Raw genomic sequence first — 16544 nt, 5'->3', positions numbered from 1 at the left:
TGTTATATATTCAAAATGTATTTAGGTCATATTAAGGCTCAGAAATAGATGTACAGTATTAGTATATTAAAGATATATAATTAAATCTATTAGACAACCAAATTTGCAAATATAAAGTATTATAATTGAATACAAGTAATATTTTATAGATATGAAGGGCACTACAATAAAATATTTCATTATTTAAGAATTATTTAGTTCTAGATTTTCACTAGGTGGCAGACTTAGTGCAGTTTCTCAGTTTAAACTAACATAAATGGTGTAGGTTCAATTATATAGAACGGAAATGGCACATCACATAAATTTTGTTTTCCTATCTAATTTCAACTCTAGAAGTCACCTAAATACAATGATTAGATCACTCAATCATTTTATTACTGACTCTTACCATAACCTCAAATACATCTGGCTACATATATATATATATATATCTGTTTGATGTAATGTGTTAGAAAAGGATTATAAACAAAAGAATTCAAGTGGTCACAAATTTGTCTAAAGTTAGAAAAATAATATATGTGAAAGATAAAAACCATATTTCTCAAAGAAAATAAAAATTTCCAAAAGTTGAGATACATTTTTCATTTGTTTACTCTTTGTTTCCTCAGAAATTCCTTCTCTGGCCATATATCTCAGTGCCTTCCAAGATGTTCCTCACAAGCTATCCATTCACTAGCATCTTAAAGCTATTTAATTTGTGAACCACAGATTTCAGTCATCCACTTTTATCATCCTTAGGAAAATATGTACATCCTTAAATTTATGAATTTTTTGCAGTTTCCTCTATTAGATCATAAGAGTCTAATCTAAAGGTGGGAATTTCACGTTCCAATTATTTTTTATCTCCTGGAGACCAGAGCTCTCCAACAGCAAACACTTGATATTTATTTGCTAAATTAGATACTAAATATTGTCCTCAGTAAATTGAAACAACAATAATGAAGTTATGATCTAACAGCTCCTATTTCCAGATAGATACAGAAGTAGAGATTACAAAAGTTTAAAATAGAGTTGACTTGTAATATCTGAAACTCCAACATGTTGCTAGATATTGTTAATAACTTACTATTTTATTTGGGTCATTTGAGTTTCCTTTCCTACCTACCTATTTATTAAAATAGGGAGGGGGGCAGGTTCGTGTTCTAGACCCTGACTGTTCGTGTGTGACCCAGGCTCTGCTATCTACTAGAATGTTACCTTGAACGTTTTATTTGTTTTTTCTGGGCTTCAGTTTCTTTGACTGTAAACTAATAATTGTAAGTAAATCATAGAGTAGTTTTTGGAGTTTGAAGAAATAGTAAGTGACTCTCTCGATTTCCTAAACAAGTTGGAAACTATCGAGACCCAAAGAAGTTAGGCAGTTGGGGATCCCATGCTAGGCAGAACTGTGTAGCGTTGGTGCCTGGCAGTAGTGGAGAACCTTGATCAGGAACCCTGCTAGACAACCACTGGGACTGCCCTGCAGGGCTGGGCTCACTTCATGGCCTGGCTCAGACCAGCACACACCCAGAGATACTGAAAAGGCAGAGTCAGGAGTGAGCCATATGTCCCCAACTTCTCCCAGGGAACAGGGGGTGCAGATGGAAGCCCCAAACAATGAGGTCCTTAACCTGATGTTCTGAAGATTACATTAATCAATACATGGAAAGCTCTAAGAATAATGCTCTGTAAATTTTAGATATTATAGGGTTTTGGAACTTTCTTTAACCTTCCAAAAGATTTAAAAAAAAAAGTGAAAAGACAAAGAGAAAAACCTCAGGTCAGTTAATTTTCCTTTTTAGAAGCTCAGATCATGAATATGTCATTTATTCTCTAAATGAGACTACATGCTTTATCTTCATTCATCCATGTTGTTACTCTTATTTATTCATTTTAGTTTCTGTTGTGACAGCTGATCGACACACCATATCATGGTAAATATCTTTAGAGACATTGTTCTTTTAAGATATTTCTTGAGTGAATACTTTTGAAACTTCCAGATGGTACGAGATTTGTCATTACTTAGGCTTACCAGATGGAGTTGCACCAGCCCAAAAGTCAATTGATGTTTTTTTTCTATCAGGCCGCTCTTCTAATTTTTCAAAAGTTTCTGAGAAAATGAACTTTTAATCAAATGTGCTACCATTGGGGACTTTTGAGCAAGAATAGAGCTTCTAAAAGAAAGTCCTGAGGAATACAGATTATATGGTGTTTCTCCATAAACTAATCTAGTTAAATCACACACCTTCTTCATCAAGATTTAATCCACTAAACCAAAAATACACAAATCAGAACTGCGAGATGTTTTTATTGTAACAAAGAATTATCAATTAGAGGAATATAATGTGTACTACTAGGACACTAGGAGTGAAACTTTGCCTTTCTGGCTGCTGTGCTTTAGTAGGAGGGCTGAGATGTGGATGAAACCAACCAGAGTTTAGTGCAAAATGCAACGTAATAAGCAGTATTACAAATAATCCAAATACCAGGAACCACTGTGGATTCTGACTTTAAGCAATGGTACAGCTTCATCTCAATGAGATTTGATAAGAACTTTAAATAATTGTTGAGATTCCAAATATAGAGGTGGAGGAGGAAAGTAAGGAGGGAGGAAACTACATTTCAAGCAGAAATAGCAACAGGAGAAAAAAGAAAAAAGTTAAGAAAATAATAAACCGCAACAACTAGGGAACAGGACCTGTTATGTATCAGACACTGTGCTAAGTCTTTCACAAACTGTATCTCTAAGTTTCATACCACCTCTCCTGTACAGAATCTGAGGTTTAGCATTTCCTTAATCAACTCAAGGTAACAGAACTATTGTAAGCCATGATGAACTGCACAAATAAAATTATACTTTTAACATTAAAAGTCAACAAAAGAAATTATGTTCTGATTGTTCTTTTGCTGATATTATTTCAATCCAACTTATTACAAGTCACCTGTTGTACTTAAAGTACAATAATATTAGCTCTCAAAATGGAGATGAGGCCATGTGACTATATTTGTTCCTCCGAAGAGTGGATCTCATGAAAAACCTGATGATACCGTAGTTTTCAAAGTCATTGATTAGGTAAGTCTCGATACCGGTCCAGCAATGTAACCAGGAGGGCACATATAGTTTTCACAGATAACTCTGAAATATAGCATTTTAAAGCATTTTTTAGGTCTTAACTGATAGGGTGACTAAGTCCCCTGGAAATTGACCTGAGGGCCCCTCAGGGAAGGCCCAGCAAGCCTGCATGCAGGCCCTCACTCCCTGGGAGGAGGGAGAGGGTCTAGCTAACCATCCATCAGCTTTAGGGAGTTAGAGCCGAGGAAAGGGGTAATCGTATCCGTCATTCTGGAGTTCAGAGTCAAGGCTCCCAGTTTCCTCTCTAAGACACTAAGCCAAGCGCTCAGGAAGATGGAGTAACAGTGCCCTCACTCCTGGACCCCACAGATAATGCGAGATCAGCTGGAGATGCTGATTTGTTTCTGAGCCACAAGCCAGATGTTTCTGGCTGGCATATTTCAGTCAGTTCTAGTGCCTGAGTTCAAGGCATGGGTTCAGCTACCGGTAGGAATTTGAAGTGGCCATAACTGGGTTTGAAGACATATTGTATGGAGAGCAAAGGTGATGATCACATGATGTGGCTGCCACAGAGAATCTCAAAATATCTGAGCCAGGACGGCTACCAGTGATCACAGACATCAGCTAGAGATCAGATCATCAAGCACAGCGACAATAAGAAGGTGTTTGCTGTGGTTTTATTTTGCCCGGTTTTTCTGGGGGGGCGGGAATCATGCGTGTGCATGGGTGCGTGTGTGCTTGCACACGTGTGTGTTTGAGGAAGAGGAGGTAAATGGAAAAAACACTAATGCAAAACTCTGGACAACTGGGAAGTTTCAGGATCCTTCTAGAACAACGCCATTAATTGAACCGTGGCCTCAATTCATTACAATGAGTTGTTATTTCAGTTAAAATAGTTGCTCTTCTCAGAAGTTCATTGTAGCAGGATTTGGCATTTCAAAGCACATACTGTGAGGACAGGGAACCATAGAAGATCAAAGAACTCAATTATGAACAATAAGCTCATCATAGGAAATTTTTGCCAATCTGGATATTCACCTTACACATTTCTATTTCAATATTATCCATGAGGTAACTTCTTCAATCAGCTTTATGAATTTGTGGCAAGAAAATGCCTAATAAAAGCCAAATTACTGAATTTATTTTTCTTATGGTGCTAAAATGTTGGTTAAAGTATTCTTTGGGAAAGAGGGTTTCATTTTTCTTGCATTGCACAGAACAGTTGATGTGGCATGGCCTGCTCTTATAGTTGCATGTAGTTTTATGCCTACAGCTAAGTATTACTCACTCATAAATATGTTGTTATTAAAAATACCATAGTGGATTGTTAGCATAATGCAAATGTTTCTTTGAAATGCAGGTTGTTTTCCAGTCTCAGTATTATCACAGAGCTCACCCACCCAGCCAACATGAGATTCATGCAATTCAGAGCCAAAGACTGTTACTCCCTTGCTCTTTCAAAGCTGGAAAAGGTAAGAATTCACATCATGAAGTAAGTTGCATTTAACCTTTTGGGTTGAAAGACTAACTGTAAAATTTGTACATGTAGAAAGAAATAGTAAAAATAAAAATGCTGTTTTGAATGCCTATATGGGAGCTAGAATCTTAATTTATAATTTTTTTAAAGTATGGATTTATGGATTTGAACCATTTGTATCACAAGTGAACATGATGGAGGTATCTCATTCCATCATCATTAATTATAAATTCAAAGCATGATATATGAAAGAATTAAACTCAACAGGAATATATATACTCACTTATAATGTCCATTATTGATAATATCACGAATGCTATGTCAAGACATCTATATTTATATAGGAATTTGCAGTTTTCATAAATCCTTAAAGTCCTAGAAAACTTGTAGGCTTTGTTGTAAGTCAGTTCCCAAAGGAGATAATATGAGACACAAGCTCACAATCTGAGACAAAGCCAAGTTTATTGCTTACGTAAGGGAGGCCGTCACCTCAAGAGAGCTTTTTTTTTTTTTTATAAATATTTATTAAAATTGAAAGTTGCTTACTCTTCTATCCCATGAGCATCCATCCACCTGCCTGTCACATGTTAAGATGCATGACTGTTGTCATAAATGCCCTTGGAATCTTCAGGATAACAGAACATCTGCCTTTGCTTAAAACTCCTTGTTCCTTGCCTTCCTAGCTAACACCTCTCTTCACAACTTTATTTAAAAGGTCTCCAAAATTTGTACCCCAAGTGAGCCATCCATGAATAAAAACATATACCTGGGACCCAAAAAAAGTTGGCGTGGACATGTCAAAGACTCAAGTCCACTTAAGAAATAAGAGTGGTTTTATAATAGCCAAAGATGAATTTTCTCCCCACAAATCTAAACAAATGTCTGCAATCAGATAGAGTTAATTAAGACCCAAGAGAGTATGTCAATGTCTTGGAGTGGGGAAAGGAAGGTCAAAGTTTATCAAGAATTGGGAATTGTATTTAATGAGGCTCTTTTCAAGTGGGGACTTATTAGGATTGGGAAGAGATGAGAATAATGCTAGGGGAGACAGTGGTGTTATTGCAAAGTCAAGTTATGGGGACAGAAAGGTGTGGTTTTCATCCTCAGTATCCAGGCTGAGTGTGGAGATAAATGGATTTTGCATCCCAGGTGTACTTGATACTAGTGTACTGGGAGAATTCGATGTAAGAGAAAAAAATAAGATCCAATCTTATACATGTGAAAATGTGTTAAATCTATGTCATCTTTATTGTTTGTAATAATATTTATAAAATAGAGATAAGGATGGCTTACTTTTTTGTTGTTGTTGTTACTTTTTTTCTTTCACTTCATTTTATTTTGATTACCTGTTACGTTGGGCACTGTCCTGATTCCTGGGTGATGTACTGTTGAGTGAGGCCACTTCTGTGCTCTTGTCTGTTGATTTCCATCTTCAACGCTGGTTGCATACACTGTGTGGGTAGAGCCTTGCCACTGCCCCTTTATAGGCATAGTTACATTGTTCTTAGGCACTGCTTCCAGATGAGAAACAGAGTTTAAGGCAGATTAAATAACTGTTGTGCCCAACACACAGTGAGGCCAAATACACTGAAAGGTCAGAGTATGGAGCAGAGAAAGGTTTATTGAAGGGCCAAGCAAGGAGAATGGGGCAACAAGTGCTCTAAAGACCTGAACTCTCTGATGGTTTTTGGGGAAGACATTTTATAGGCAGAATTTGGGGAGGGGGCTGCAGGGTGTGTTACCCTCCTCTGATTGGTTGGAGGTGGTATTCCAGGAATCTCAATCATCAACCTTCTTGTTCCAACCAGTCTGGGTCCATGAGCTTAGGCTCTGCCTGAAGTTACCATCCTCCCCCAGGGTGGGAACCTTAGTTCCCACAGAACTCAGAGATATGTATGTAAATGTTTTGTACATCCCCCAAGGAGCAACCACGACCAGGCCCCATTGCTGTATTTTTCTTTTCTTTTCTTTCCTTGCCTTTTTTCTTTTCTTTTCCTTTCTTTATTGAAGTATACTTGATATACACTACAGTGACTCACAATTTTTAAAGGTTATACAAATCAGTGAATATAACAAAAAAGGAAGCAGACTCACAGATATAGAGAACAAGCTAGTGGTTGCCAGTGGGGAGAGGGAAGGAGGGAGGGGCCATATAGGGGTAGGGGATTAAGAGAAACTATAGATATAAAATAAGCTATAAGGATATATTGGATAACAGGGGGAATATAGCCAGTATTTTATAATAGCTATAAATGGAGCACAATTGCTTCTTTCTGCATTCCCTCACTCCCCTAATTAGTAAGTGAATCTGCCCTTTGGAACTCAGGGGAGGTCTAGGAGACTGAAAACAAAAAGGCAGCATCCTGCTCAGTTTCATTGAGTGAGTGCAGTAAGAGAAACTTAAAGCCATTCATGTTTAAAAAGCATCCCTTATGTCAAACTGCTTTAACAACATGGAATGGGTGGGAATCACAGCTGAATGGCTCAACATCCAAAGACAAACCCACGGATGGGAATCCAGTGGAACCCATGCTGGCCTGGTGCGGTACAGTCTCCTTCATGATAAGTGAGGGAGGCTCACCCCATGATGAAGAAGACAGGCTCTACTACTTTGTAGGATTGGAACCTGGATAAATCTATGACACATTTGTAGCCTTGGGATTTGTCTCTGGAAAATAGTGGTAATAGCCAAATGATAGGGTCATTGCAAAGATCACAGCACACAATCTAGTCACAATATTTAGCCCAGTTTTGACATATAATCAGTACTCAAATAAATAGCCCTAAACTCATAATTATAAATTACTATTGTCGACATCATCACTAATAAATATTCTATTGTGTGTATTCAGTTTTATTCCAAGTCAGTTGATGTAGTAAGGTCATAATTGTGGAAGATATTTTCATATTGGTAAATGTGTGTGTCTATATTATTGTGTATCTACTGCATGAGGGAAAAAGAACAAAATGAAATTTTGATCTTTTTTGGGGAATTAATTAAAAACAAAATCTTCGGGCTTCCCTGGTGGTGCACTGGTTGAGAGTCTGCCTGCCAATGCAGAGGACACGGGTTCGTGCACCGGTCCGGGAAGATCCCACATGCCACGGAGCGGCGGGGCCTGTGAGCCATGGCCGCTGAGCCTGCGCATCCGGAGCCTGTGCTCCACAACGGGAGAGGCCACAACAGTGAGAGGCCCACGTACCGCAAAAAAAAAAAAAAAAAAAAAAACCCACAAAATCTTCATCCAACCTAGAAGTCCTCTTCAGAAACGTAGAAAAGTTTTGTTTGAATAAGCATTAAACCAGACTGTGATATGCATCTCAGCAATCCACTAAAGACATTGCAAAGACAGAAAGACATCTTATCCCTTTATATAGCCAGGCAGATACAGTCATTTACATACATGTTAACTGTCTTGATCCAAAGGAAAAATAAAATGTCTTCTAACTTTGCAGCAAGCAAAAAGTTACAACTTGGAGCCAGGCACCTAGGCTAAGCTCCCAAAGAGAGAGACAGGATACATTACATTCACATTTCAAAAAGATAGTTCCAAGCCCCCCCCCACCCCCACCGAGAAAGGCATTCCTGGGATACAAAACTAGCTAGAGGTTATTCAGGCTTTGTATCCATCTCAAAGAGACATGGAAAGGATTTACAATTCCAAGTTATTTTTAAGGAAACTCTCTAGGAAAAGGAAGTGGGAGAGGGGAGTTTTCTTTCTTTTTTGGCATCAGGGAAATTCTTTTTTTTTTAGATTATATTTACCCTTGCATCTTCTAGATATTTTCCAAGAAGAATACAAAAAAATCAATACATTACCTAATTAGTAGGAACAGAGGAGTTAGGGGAAGTGGAATTGAAACCAATGGTTTGAATGCTATAAAACCATGGAAAATCCTTTTTAAATTCACTTATTATCATTTTTATCCATTGAAATAGGATTGTCACATAGAAATGTTTTAGACTGTTGTGCTATTGTGGGTTGAATTATGTCCCTCCCCCCACCAAAAAGATGTGTTGGTGTCCTAACCTCCACTACCTCAGAAGGTGACATTATTTGAAGATAGGGTTTTTACAGAGATAAGCAAGTTAAAGAAGGCCATTGGGGTGGACCCTAATCCAAAATGACTGGCATCCTTATAAAAAGGGTAAAGTTGGACACAGAGACAGACACATTTAAAAGGAAGACAGCCATCCACAAGCCAAGGAGAGAGGCCTGAAAGAGACCCTTCACTTACAGTCCTCAGAAGGAACCAAAAACTGCCAAGACCTTGATTTCAGACTTTGAGCATCCAGAACTGAGAGGCAATAAATTTCTGTTGTTTAAGCCACTCAGTTTATGATACTTCCTTATGGCAGCCCTGGCAATCTCACATACGTGCCATCAGTGATAATGGTAACTGTTCATTTCTAACCAGTGCTCCTTATCACTTATATATATACAGCTAGTTTACTGTTTAAAGTAATTATCTTCCTATGTTTGTATTCTAAGCACAGGGAGGTATTTTTAGTATTAGGAAACTGATTTTTGTTTCCAATATTCAAATACATCCCCAATAATATTTTCTAGTGTTACTGTTGGCTGAGGAAGTGGTGGATTTTTATTCTTCTGAACACAATTATGAATATCATTTTATTCTACCTATAATTAGATGCACCTGCACCTTCACGGATGGGGTCTTCACCTTTAGAAACACAATCAAGATTTTGAATTTAAAACAGACACCAGCTTGGCTGCTTAAGACACTTTTTTTTTGTCATGAAGTCGTTGTCATTCAAATTTAAGAAGTGATAGGATTTGCAAGAATAAGTATGGAAGGTTAGCCTTCATTCAGCCTGGTTGCTGATGTTTTCTTGGTAGACCTTGCATTCTAGTAGATATGTGGTTGCCATTGGTAATAGAAGGAATACTCTTAAAGGTTTCTCTGGAAGCGACAACTCACTGAAGAATATCCACAATAATAACCTCCTAATAGACCAGACCATCATGCTTTAGTTTGTATTTTTTTCATCTGATCATTCTTTCATTGTTGCTGAGTTGTTTTATTTTCTACTACATTATCTTTCTTGTCTTGGATATTGACATTACCTTACTGCTACTCTTTACTCAAAAGTAGAGTCATCCCTTGGTATCCATGGGGGATTGGTTTCAGGACCCCTCCCTTCTCACCCCCCCCCCCCAGCAGGGACCAAAATCTGAGAATGCTCAAGTCCCTTATATAAAGTGGTGGTGTAGTATCTGCGTATCACTTACACACATCCTCCTGTGTACTTTCAATCATCTCTAGATTACTTATAATACCTAATACAATGTAAGTTCTATGTAAATAGTTGCCAGTAGGTGGTAAATTCAAGTTTTGCTTTTAGGAACTTTCTGGAATTTTTTTTCCCCAGTATTTTCAGTCTGTTTGGTGGAATTGGCAGGTGTGGAACCTGCAGATACAGAGGACCAACTGTACTTCCCATGTTCAGTCATTGGTCATTGGGTCATTGACACTCCTCCTAAAAATCTGATATAGTGGGCATTGGAAACAGTATGAGAGCTAAGCAGAGATGGGAAATGTGATGGGTAACAAGGAACCCGAAGAGAGGAAAACAACAATAGAAAAAAAAAAAAGAGAAATTTTTGTCTCATCTCCCTCTAAAGACATTTCATTTCTCTTATTTTGATGCATTTCATAAAAATGAATTTTATTCATGCTTATGGTGCAATTTGCTTCAAGACTGCTTTTTAAAAATTGCTTTTGAGCCTTCTCCTGTGATGATCATAATTACACTTTAGCAATCATATATGGTAATTACCCATTGATGTAAGAAGCAAGGTAATGAAAAAGTGAGATGAATAATACGGTATAATAAAAAATAATAATTGGTCTCTGTCCGTAGTTCCTGACACAGCACTTCAAAAACTCTTGGAATTTCCTAAGTGATAGCAGTGTCTTCTGTTATTCATACCTTTCAACCATGCCTGATTTTATGTTAACAAGGCAACTCAGGGAGTGTCCCCTAGACAGCTTCAGGATGAAGGCTAGTTGCCAGAAAAGCAATGACATGATTAGAATATTGAAACTTTCAGTACTTCCTCACCTCCCTGCTTCCAGGGAGGGGAAAGGGGCTGGAGATTGGGTTTAATCATGTGGTTAATGGGTTAATTAATCATGCCTACATCATGAAACTTTGATAAAACTCTGAAGAATGAGGCTTGAGAGCTTCCTGATTGGTGAACATATTGATGTACCAGGAGGGTGGTGCCCTCAGACTCCATGGAGACAGAAGCTCCTGTGCTCAGGACCCTCCCAGACTTGCCCTGTGTGACTTTTCATCTGTTGTTCATTTGCATTCTTTATATTAAGATGATAATCATTAAGCATAGCACTTTCACACGTTCTGTGAGCATTCTGGAAAATTATTGAAACTGAGGTTGTTATGGGAAGCCCCAGATTTGTAGCTGGAAGGAGAAGAAGTGCTGTTGGTTTGGAGACACCAAGGACTTGGAGATGGTGGTTGAAATGAGAGCAGTCTTGGGGGACTGAGCCCCATAACCTGTGGGGTCTGAGCCAACTCTGAGTAGTGAGCGTCAGAATTGAATTGTAGGACACTCTGTTGGTGTGAGAGAATGAGTGTCAGAATATAAACAGTCATGCCTATAAATCATATATTGCTATGTAGTCAACGGTAGAGCAAAATAATACACACTGGAGATATATTCTGGGAGAAATAGGCAAGAATATCATTTACTTTTTTTTTTTTTTTGCGGTACGTGGGCCTCACTGTTGTGGCTTCTCCCGTTGCGGAGCACAGGCTCCGGACGTGCAGGCTCAGCGGCCATGGCTCACGGGCCCAGCTGCTCTGCGGAACGTGGGATCATCCCGGACCAGGGCACGAACCCGCGTCCCCTGCATTCGCAGGCGGACTCTCAACCACCGCGCCACCAGGGAAGCCCTCATTTACTTTTTAACATATGCACCGTCTTAAAGCCAGAAGGCAAAATTTTACATATTCTCAATTTAAATTCAAGCCACTAAATACTCTCTGAGCACCTAGTATGAGCCATATGCCTTCCTCAATGCTAGAAGTTATGAATTTGAATAAAATACATAGAATTTGTAATTTGACGGGAGACAGATATATCAGAACAAACAAAAACACATTGCCATATTCTGTTTTTTTCTGTCCAAACAACTTGGACTACTTTTTATTCATAATCTAAGTGCTATAATGGCTGAGGGAGAGTTTGATGCTATCTTCCAGATTCATTAGGAAAATTTCTTATCCAATTTTTAAGAAAATATTTACCTTCCCCCATATTGGTCCAGGAAGAATTTGAGAAAGCTAATTAGTTTCTATTGCTTTTAAATGTAGTAAAGCACTGCCTGATCTACTCTAGAGGAGTGATGATATGTAATTTATATGGATAACTATTTTAATGTACAAATGTATCTATTAAGAATGTGCATAGAGAAGTCCAGTGGTTAGAACTCGGTTCTTTCACTGCTGGGGCCTAGGTTCAATACCTGGTCCAGGAAGTAAGATCCTGCAAGTTGCGCAGCACAGCCAAAAAAGAAAAAAAAAAAAAAAAAAAAGAGTGTGCTTAGTATTATGATTTCACACAATAGTTTCAAAGTTGTCACAGGCTGAATGTTTATGCCCCCCCCACCAAAATTCACCTGTTTAATCCTTCAACATCCTTTCTTTATTTATTTCTGAACCCACATGTCTTTCAGAAGCTTCCACTCAATTCTCAGGATCATCAGGGCCTTCACGGGAGAACAGGGTGCAGGAAACCATTTGTGTGTATTGTTTGTAAAGCACATATTTCTAACTTATAAGGGGCGTGGTTGAAGTCCAGTTTTGCCCATCACTCCTAGTGTATGGCTATTGTCTCAGTATAATTACTAGGAGCTCCTGTCAAGATGTCCTGATTTGGATGATTAACTATGCAATATAAAGAGAGGAGAAATGAAAGAAAGAGAAAGAGAGATTGATTTAAAGCCACCAATGGCCCAGGGTCCTCTCTCTCCTCAGTTCCCAAACACACACTTCAGTGAGAGGCTCTGATAGGAAACCTGCTCTGGAAGAGGCAACACATCTCAGAGCTGCTGTGCAGAGCCCCCGTGATGGGGTTCCTACGGTAGAGAGGAGTCTCTTTCTGGGGAAGGCTCTGTAAACAGGATACATAAAACCCTAGCAACTCATTGAAGGCTTTGGTATTTTAATATAAGGATTTTCTGTATTTGCATTCAAAAGGCCACTCCCTGGGCAAGAAGTTTTGTGAGAGGAAAGGCAGAGTTAATTTGCCCAGGACCTGAGAATTTGGAAATAGGATTTGAGGGTTGTTGGTGAACTAGGGTAGGGACAGGGAGAAAGAGGGAGGAAAAGAGGGGAAAAAAAGAAGACGTTATGTCAAACAATGTAAAGAAAGTCAAGTAGGATGAATGGTGAGAAAAGCCAATCTCTGAGAAAACACGGATAGAAACCATTAATTTATGCCAATAAAATTCTTGACTTTTTTTCACCTCCCACACCGTTCTGCTAAGTCCAACAGTTTTATCATCTATTCCATATGGTACTGGATGGACACAGTTTAAAGAAAACACAATTTCTGCCAGAAACAAATTTCTTCTTCCAACAAAAGCATATGTTCATGATAACAAACCAAATGAAAGAAATAGGTAAGACCAAGGGTATTAAAGTGTCTGGGATCTTTTAATACTGATTTGGATTTCTCAGATTTCTTTTGGGTATTTTTAGATAAATGGTTGTTAGGAAAACACAAAATCATCATTGAAACTTCAATTGAATCTAGAATTCTACTAAGGAAGCAAATATGATATAAAAAAGATATTATATATTTATACTAGAAGCAATCATAGAAATATTTACTATTGTATTTTATAAAACACAATAGTCAAAAGAAATACTAAAGTCAGAGAAATTTATATAACACAAACATTGCAGTTTTTCCATCTTCAAACCTAAAGAACCAAAGTGAGAAGAAGGGGTATTGAGTAAACCTCAAAGTGTTTCCTTCCTCCCTCTTAATAGAAATGTTTTAAACTTTATGCAACAAATTTTCACTAGATGTAGGCAACTACTATAAGTGGAAAGGATTCATTCATTTGTTCAATAAAATTTCATTGATTGTGTGCCAGGCATTGTGTTAGGCATTGTCCTGGGACTCACTGAGCTACCTCAGACCAACAGTTAACTAATAAAAAAATAAACAAGGAATTATAGATTTCAGAAGAGCTCTGAAAATCATAACAGGATTATATTCAAACATAACTGGGGAATACCTACTTTAAATAAAGTGATAAAGTAAGGTCTCTTTGAGGAGGTGATATTTGAGCTATAATGATAACACCAGACCAGCCCAGTCAAAACTTGGAAGTATCAGTACAGGAAGAAAGCAAGCAATATCAAGTCCACAAGGTGATGCATCATTTGATGTGTTTGAAGAATTACTAGTAATAGAAGACAGTAAGTGCTTACTATACATAATACTTTTAGATGTTTTATCTTGTTTAGTTATTAGAATGACAATGCAATGTCATCACCAATATGAACCCCATTTCGCAGGTGATGAAACAGAGGAAGAAGGAGCTTAAGTAACTTGTACAAGATCGTCCAATCAGAAGTGGCAGTACTTGACTGGTCACCTTGTGTGTCTGTAGAATCCAAGCTCCAAACCACTGTGTGTTATACTGTCTGTTGGATCCCTATTTTTAACAGCTGGACTTTTCTACTAACCTTGAAACTCAAGTCCAAATTAACTTATAGTCTTCTCTTCTTTCACATTTCCTTTTTTTACAGAAGGGCACACTTATCCACCCAGTTATCCAGAAAGTGGGGTATCACCCTCATCTTCTCTCTACTACCCAATTCAGTCAAAAATCCACTCAAATTTAATGTCTGAAGTCTAAATATATTTGAAGAAGATCTGTTTCTGTAAACCTTCATTTCTCACTAGAATTGCCGCCTTAACACCCTCGTTTAACCTGCTTGGTCTCCCAGTGCCACCTCCCCATTTCCAGTCCATTTTCCATATTGTCATCAGAAGGACCATTCTAGAAATGTGTCCATATCACTCCTCCTCTTAAGAAATATGTAAGTTTTTTCTCATTACACTTAAGATATAATTCGAAATTGTTAACATGATTTCAAAATGGGTTCATTGTATGTCCTGTTTTTCCTGGAACTGTCCCAATTTTCACCCTTGTTTTTCAGTGTAATTCTTGATAACATCCTTTTTCCTCTCAAATGTCCTGGAACTTTAACATCTAATTCCTGGCTCCTGTTCCAGTCTCACTTCTGACCTCTTCATCCAGCCCGTACACTCACACTCAGTGCTGTATTCTAACAGAATTGCTTATAGTTCCTCAAGTCTTTTAAGCTTTATTCCTATCCAGCTTCTAGCATATGCTGAACCTTTTGTTTATAACTTTCTGCTTAACACCTACCCTTCCCAAATTTACTGGCTAATTTCTACTCATTTTTGCGTCTCCACTTAGACATCACTTCTAATTCAGTCTCTCGACTTTTCCACCAGAAGACTACAGAAGATGCCCTTCCTACGTGCTACACAAGCATCTACCCCTGTTTTGTTGCATATTCTCACCCCGGTGTTTTCCCTATATGTTATTGTTATCACTCGCAGTTTGTGAGTTCTGGTAGGCAAGGAAAGTATCCATATTTGTCTACTAGTGCCTGGTCCATATTCAATGCATAATAATTCTATATTAACAGAATTTATGAGTTCTATACAGGAATTCTCTATGCCTAGCACTAAGGATAATGCCCTATGTAGACTTGTCAACACGTATTTGTTATTTGTTAACTGACTAATTTAGTAAATAAATGAATGAGTTAGTGTTTGATTGGAACCTTTAATAATGAAAGATTTATAAAATGATACTTATCAATAAAATTCAGATGTGTGGAAAAAGGAAGAGAGTAACTTTCCTTCAGTGTAAGCCCTGAAGGTAAAAGAATATTTCTGTATTTGGAAAATACAGTGTATGAACTGGAAAATGTAACTGAACCAAAAACTTTTTTAATTAAATGTGCTACGTAATGTAATTTAACTGAAGCATCTATGTAAATGTAGGTATATAATAAAAGAGAACATTTGAAATATTGATTAAACCTTTATTAAAATTAGAGAACAACCCACTGGATTTAGGAAATGTATCTTCTCCATCAGTAAATCATTGAGCAGGGATAATGTGAGTGAAAGAAACCACTATACGCTAAAGATGACCCTGCCTCTGATCCACTGAGCTTACCATAGACTCAAGTTTTTGTCAGGAAATTCTTAGGACAAGCACTTTCCATGAAGATATGTTACTTTTTCACAGAAATCTTGCCTTTGAGTTCTCCAGGCATGTATTCTGCAAGAAAGTCTGAATCTTAGAGTAAACTGATTTTAGATTTATGAACAAAAATTTACATTATTGCAATTGTTTGTACATGAATTGGCAGCATCGTGTTGGATGACTGGCTGTTACAAAAGACTAGAGGTTGGCAAATTAATAGTCGGTTTAAGCCCCAGCAAGTACTGTAGCAGTAGGATGCAGAGAGGGAATAATTCTAAGATAATTCTAAGGATAAATGCTGGAGTTTGGAAATTTAATGGATGGACTGGGGAGAGGGATGCAGAGATGGTGGTCAGAGATTCTCTGATTGACTAGTCAGTACCTTTGATTAACTAGTTAGGCGATTATTCAGCATGATGAGAAATTCATTTTAGTAAAGCATGGGATTAAGTTTACAGAAAGATATTCATGATCAAAGTTCATATGATATTGTATAGACATGATTTGTAGTGAACTATAGTAGCAATAATTTCTGTACATGATCAAGGGTTTATTGCAGCATTTCTTTTCCTGTTCTTTCTTTTTTTTTTTAAGGGTAGTATTAACAAATGACAGGAGTAGAAAAGTCAACACAAAGATTTTAGAAGGAGAACTTACAGGACACAGATTTGTGATGCTTCGGATGCAGCACTTTTGGAT

At 37.7% G+C, this 16544-nt stretch overlaps 1 protein-coding gene across 5 annotated transcripts in view; it reads left to right on the top strand.

The window, feature by feature from the left end:
* The window catches only part of KCNT2 (potassium sodium-activated channel subfamily T member 2), a 358057-nt gene that overhangs the window by 288689 nt on the left and 52824 nt on the right, over nucleotides 1-16544 (top strand). For all 5 annotated transcript variants that reach the window (XM_060091451.1, XM_060091450.1, XM_060091453.1 and 2 more), the window contains one exon: nucleotides 4413-4524. In XM_060091451.1, coding sequence (XP_059947434.1) covers nucleotides 4413-4524 — 112 coding nt within the window. The remainder of the gene's footprint in view (nucleotides 1-4412; nucleotides 4525-16544) is intronic.

This window comes from Mesoplodon densirostris, chromosome 2, assembly GCF_025265405.1.
Source record: "Mesoplodon densirostris isolate mMesDen1 chromosome 2, mMesDen1 primary haplotype, whole genome shotgun sequence".
Lineage (NCBI taxonomy): Eukaryota > Metazoa > Chordata > Mammalia > Artiodactyla > Ziphiidae > Mesoplodon > Mesoplodon densirostris.
This window is presented reverse-complemented; position numbering and strand designations above follow the sequence as displayed.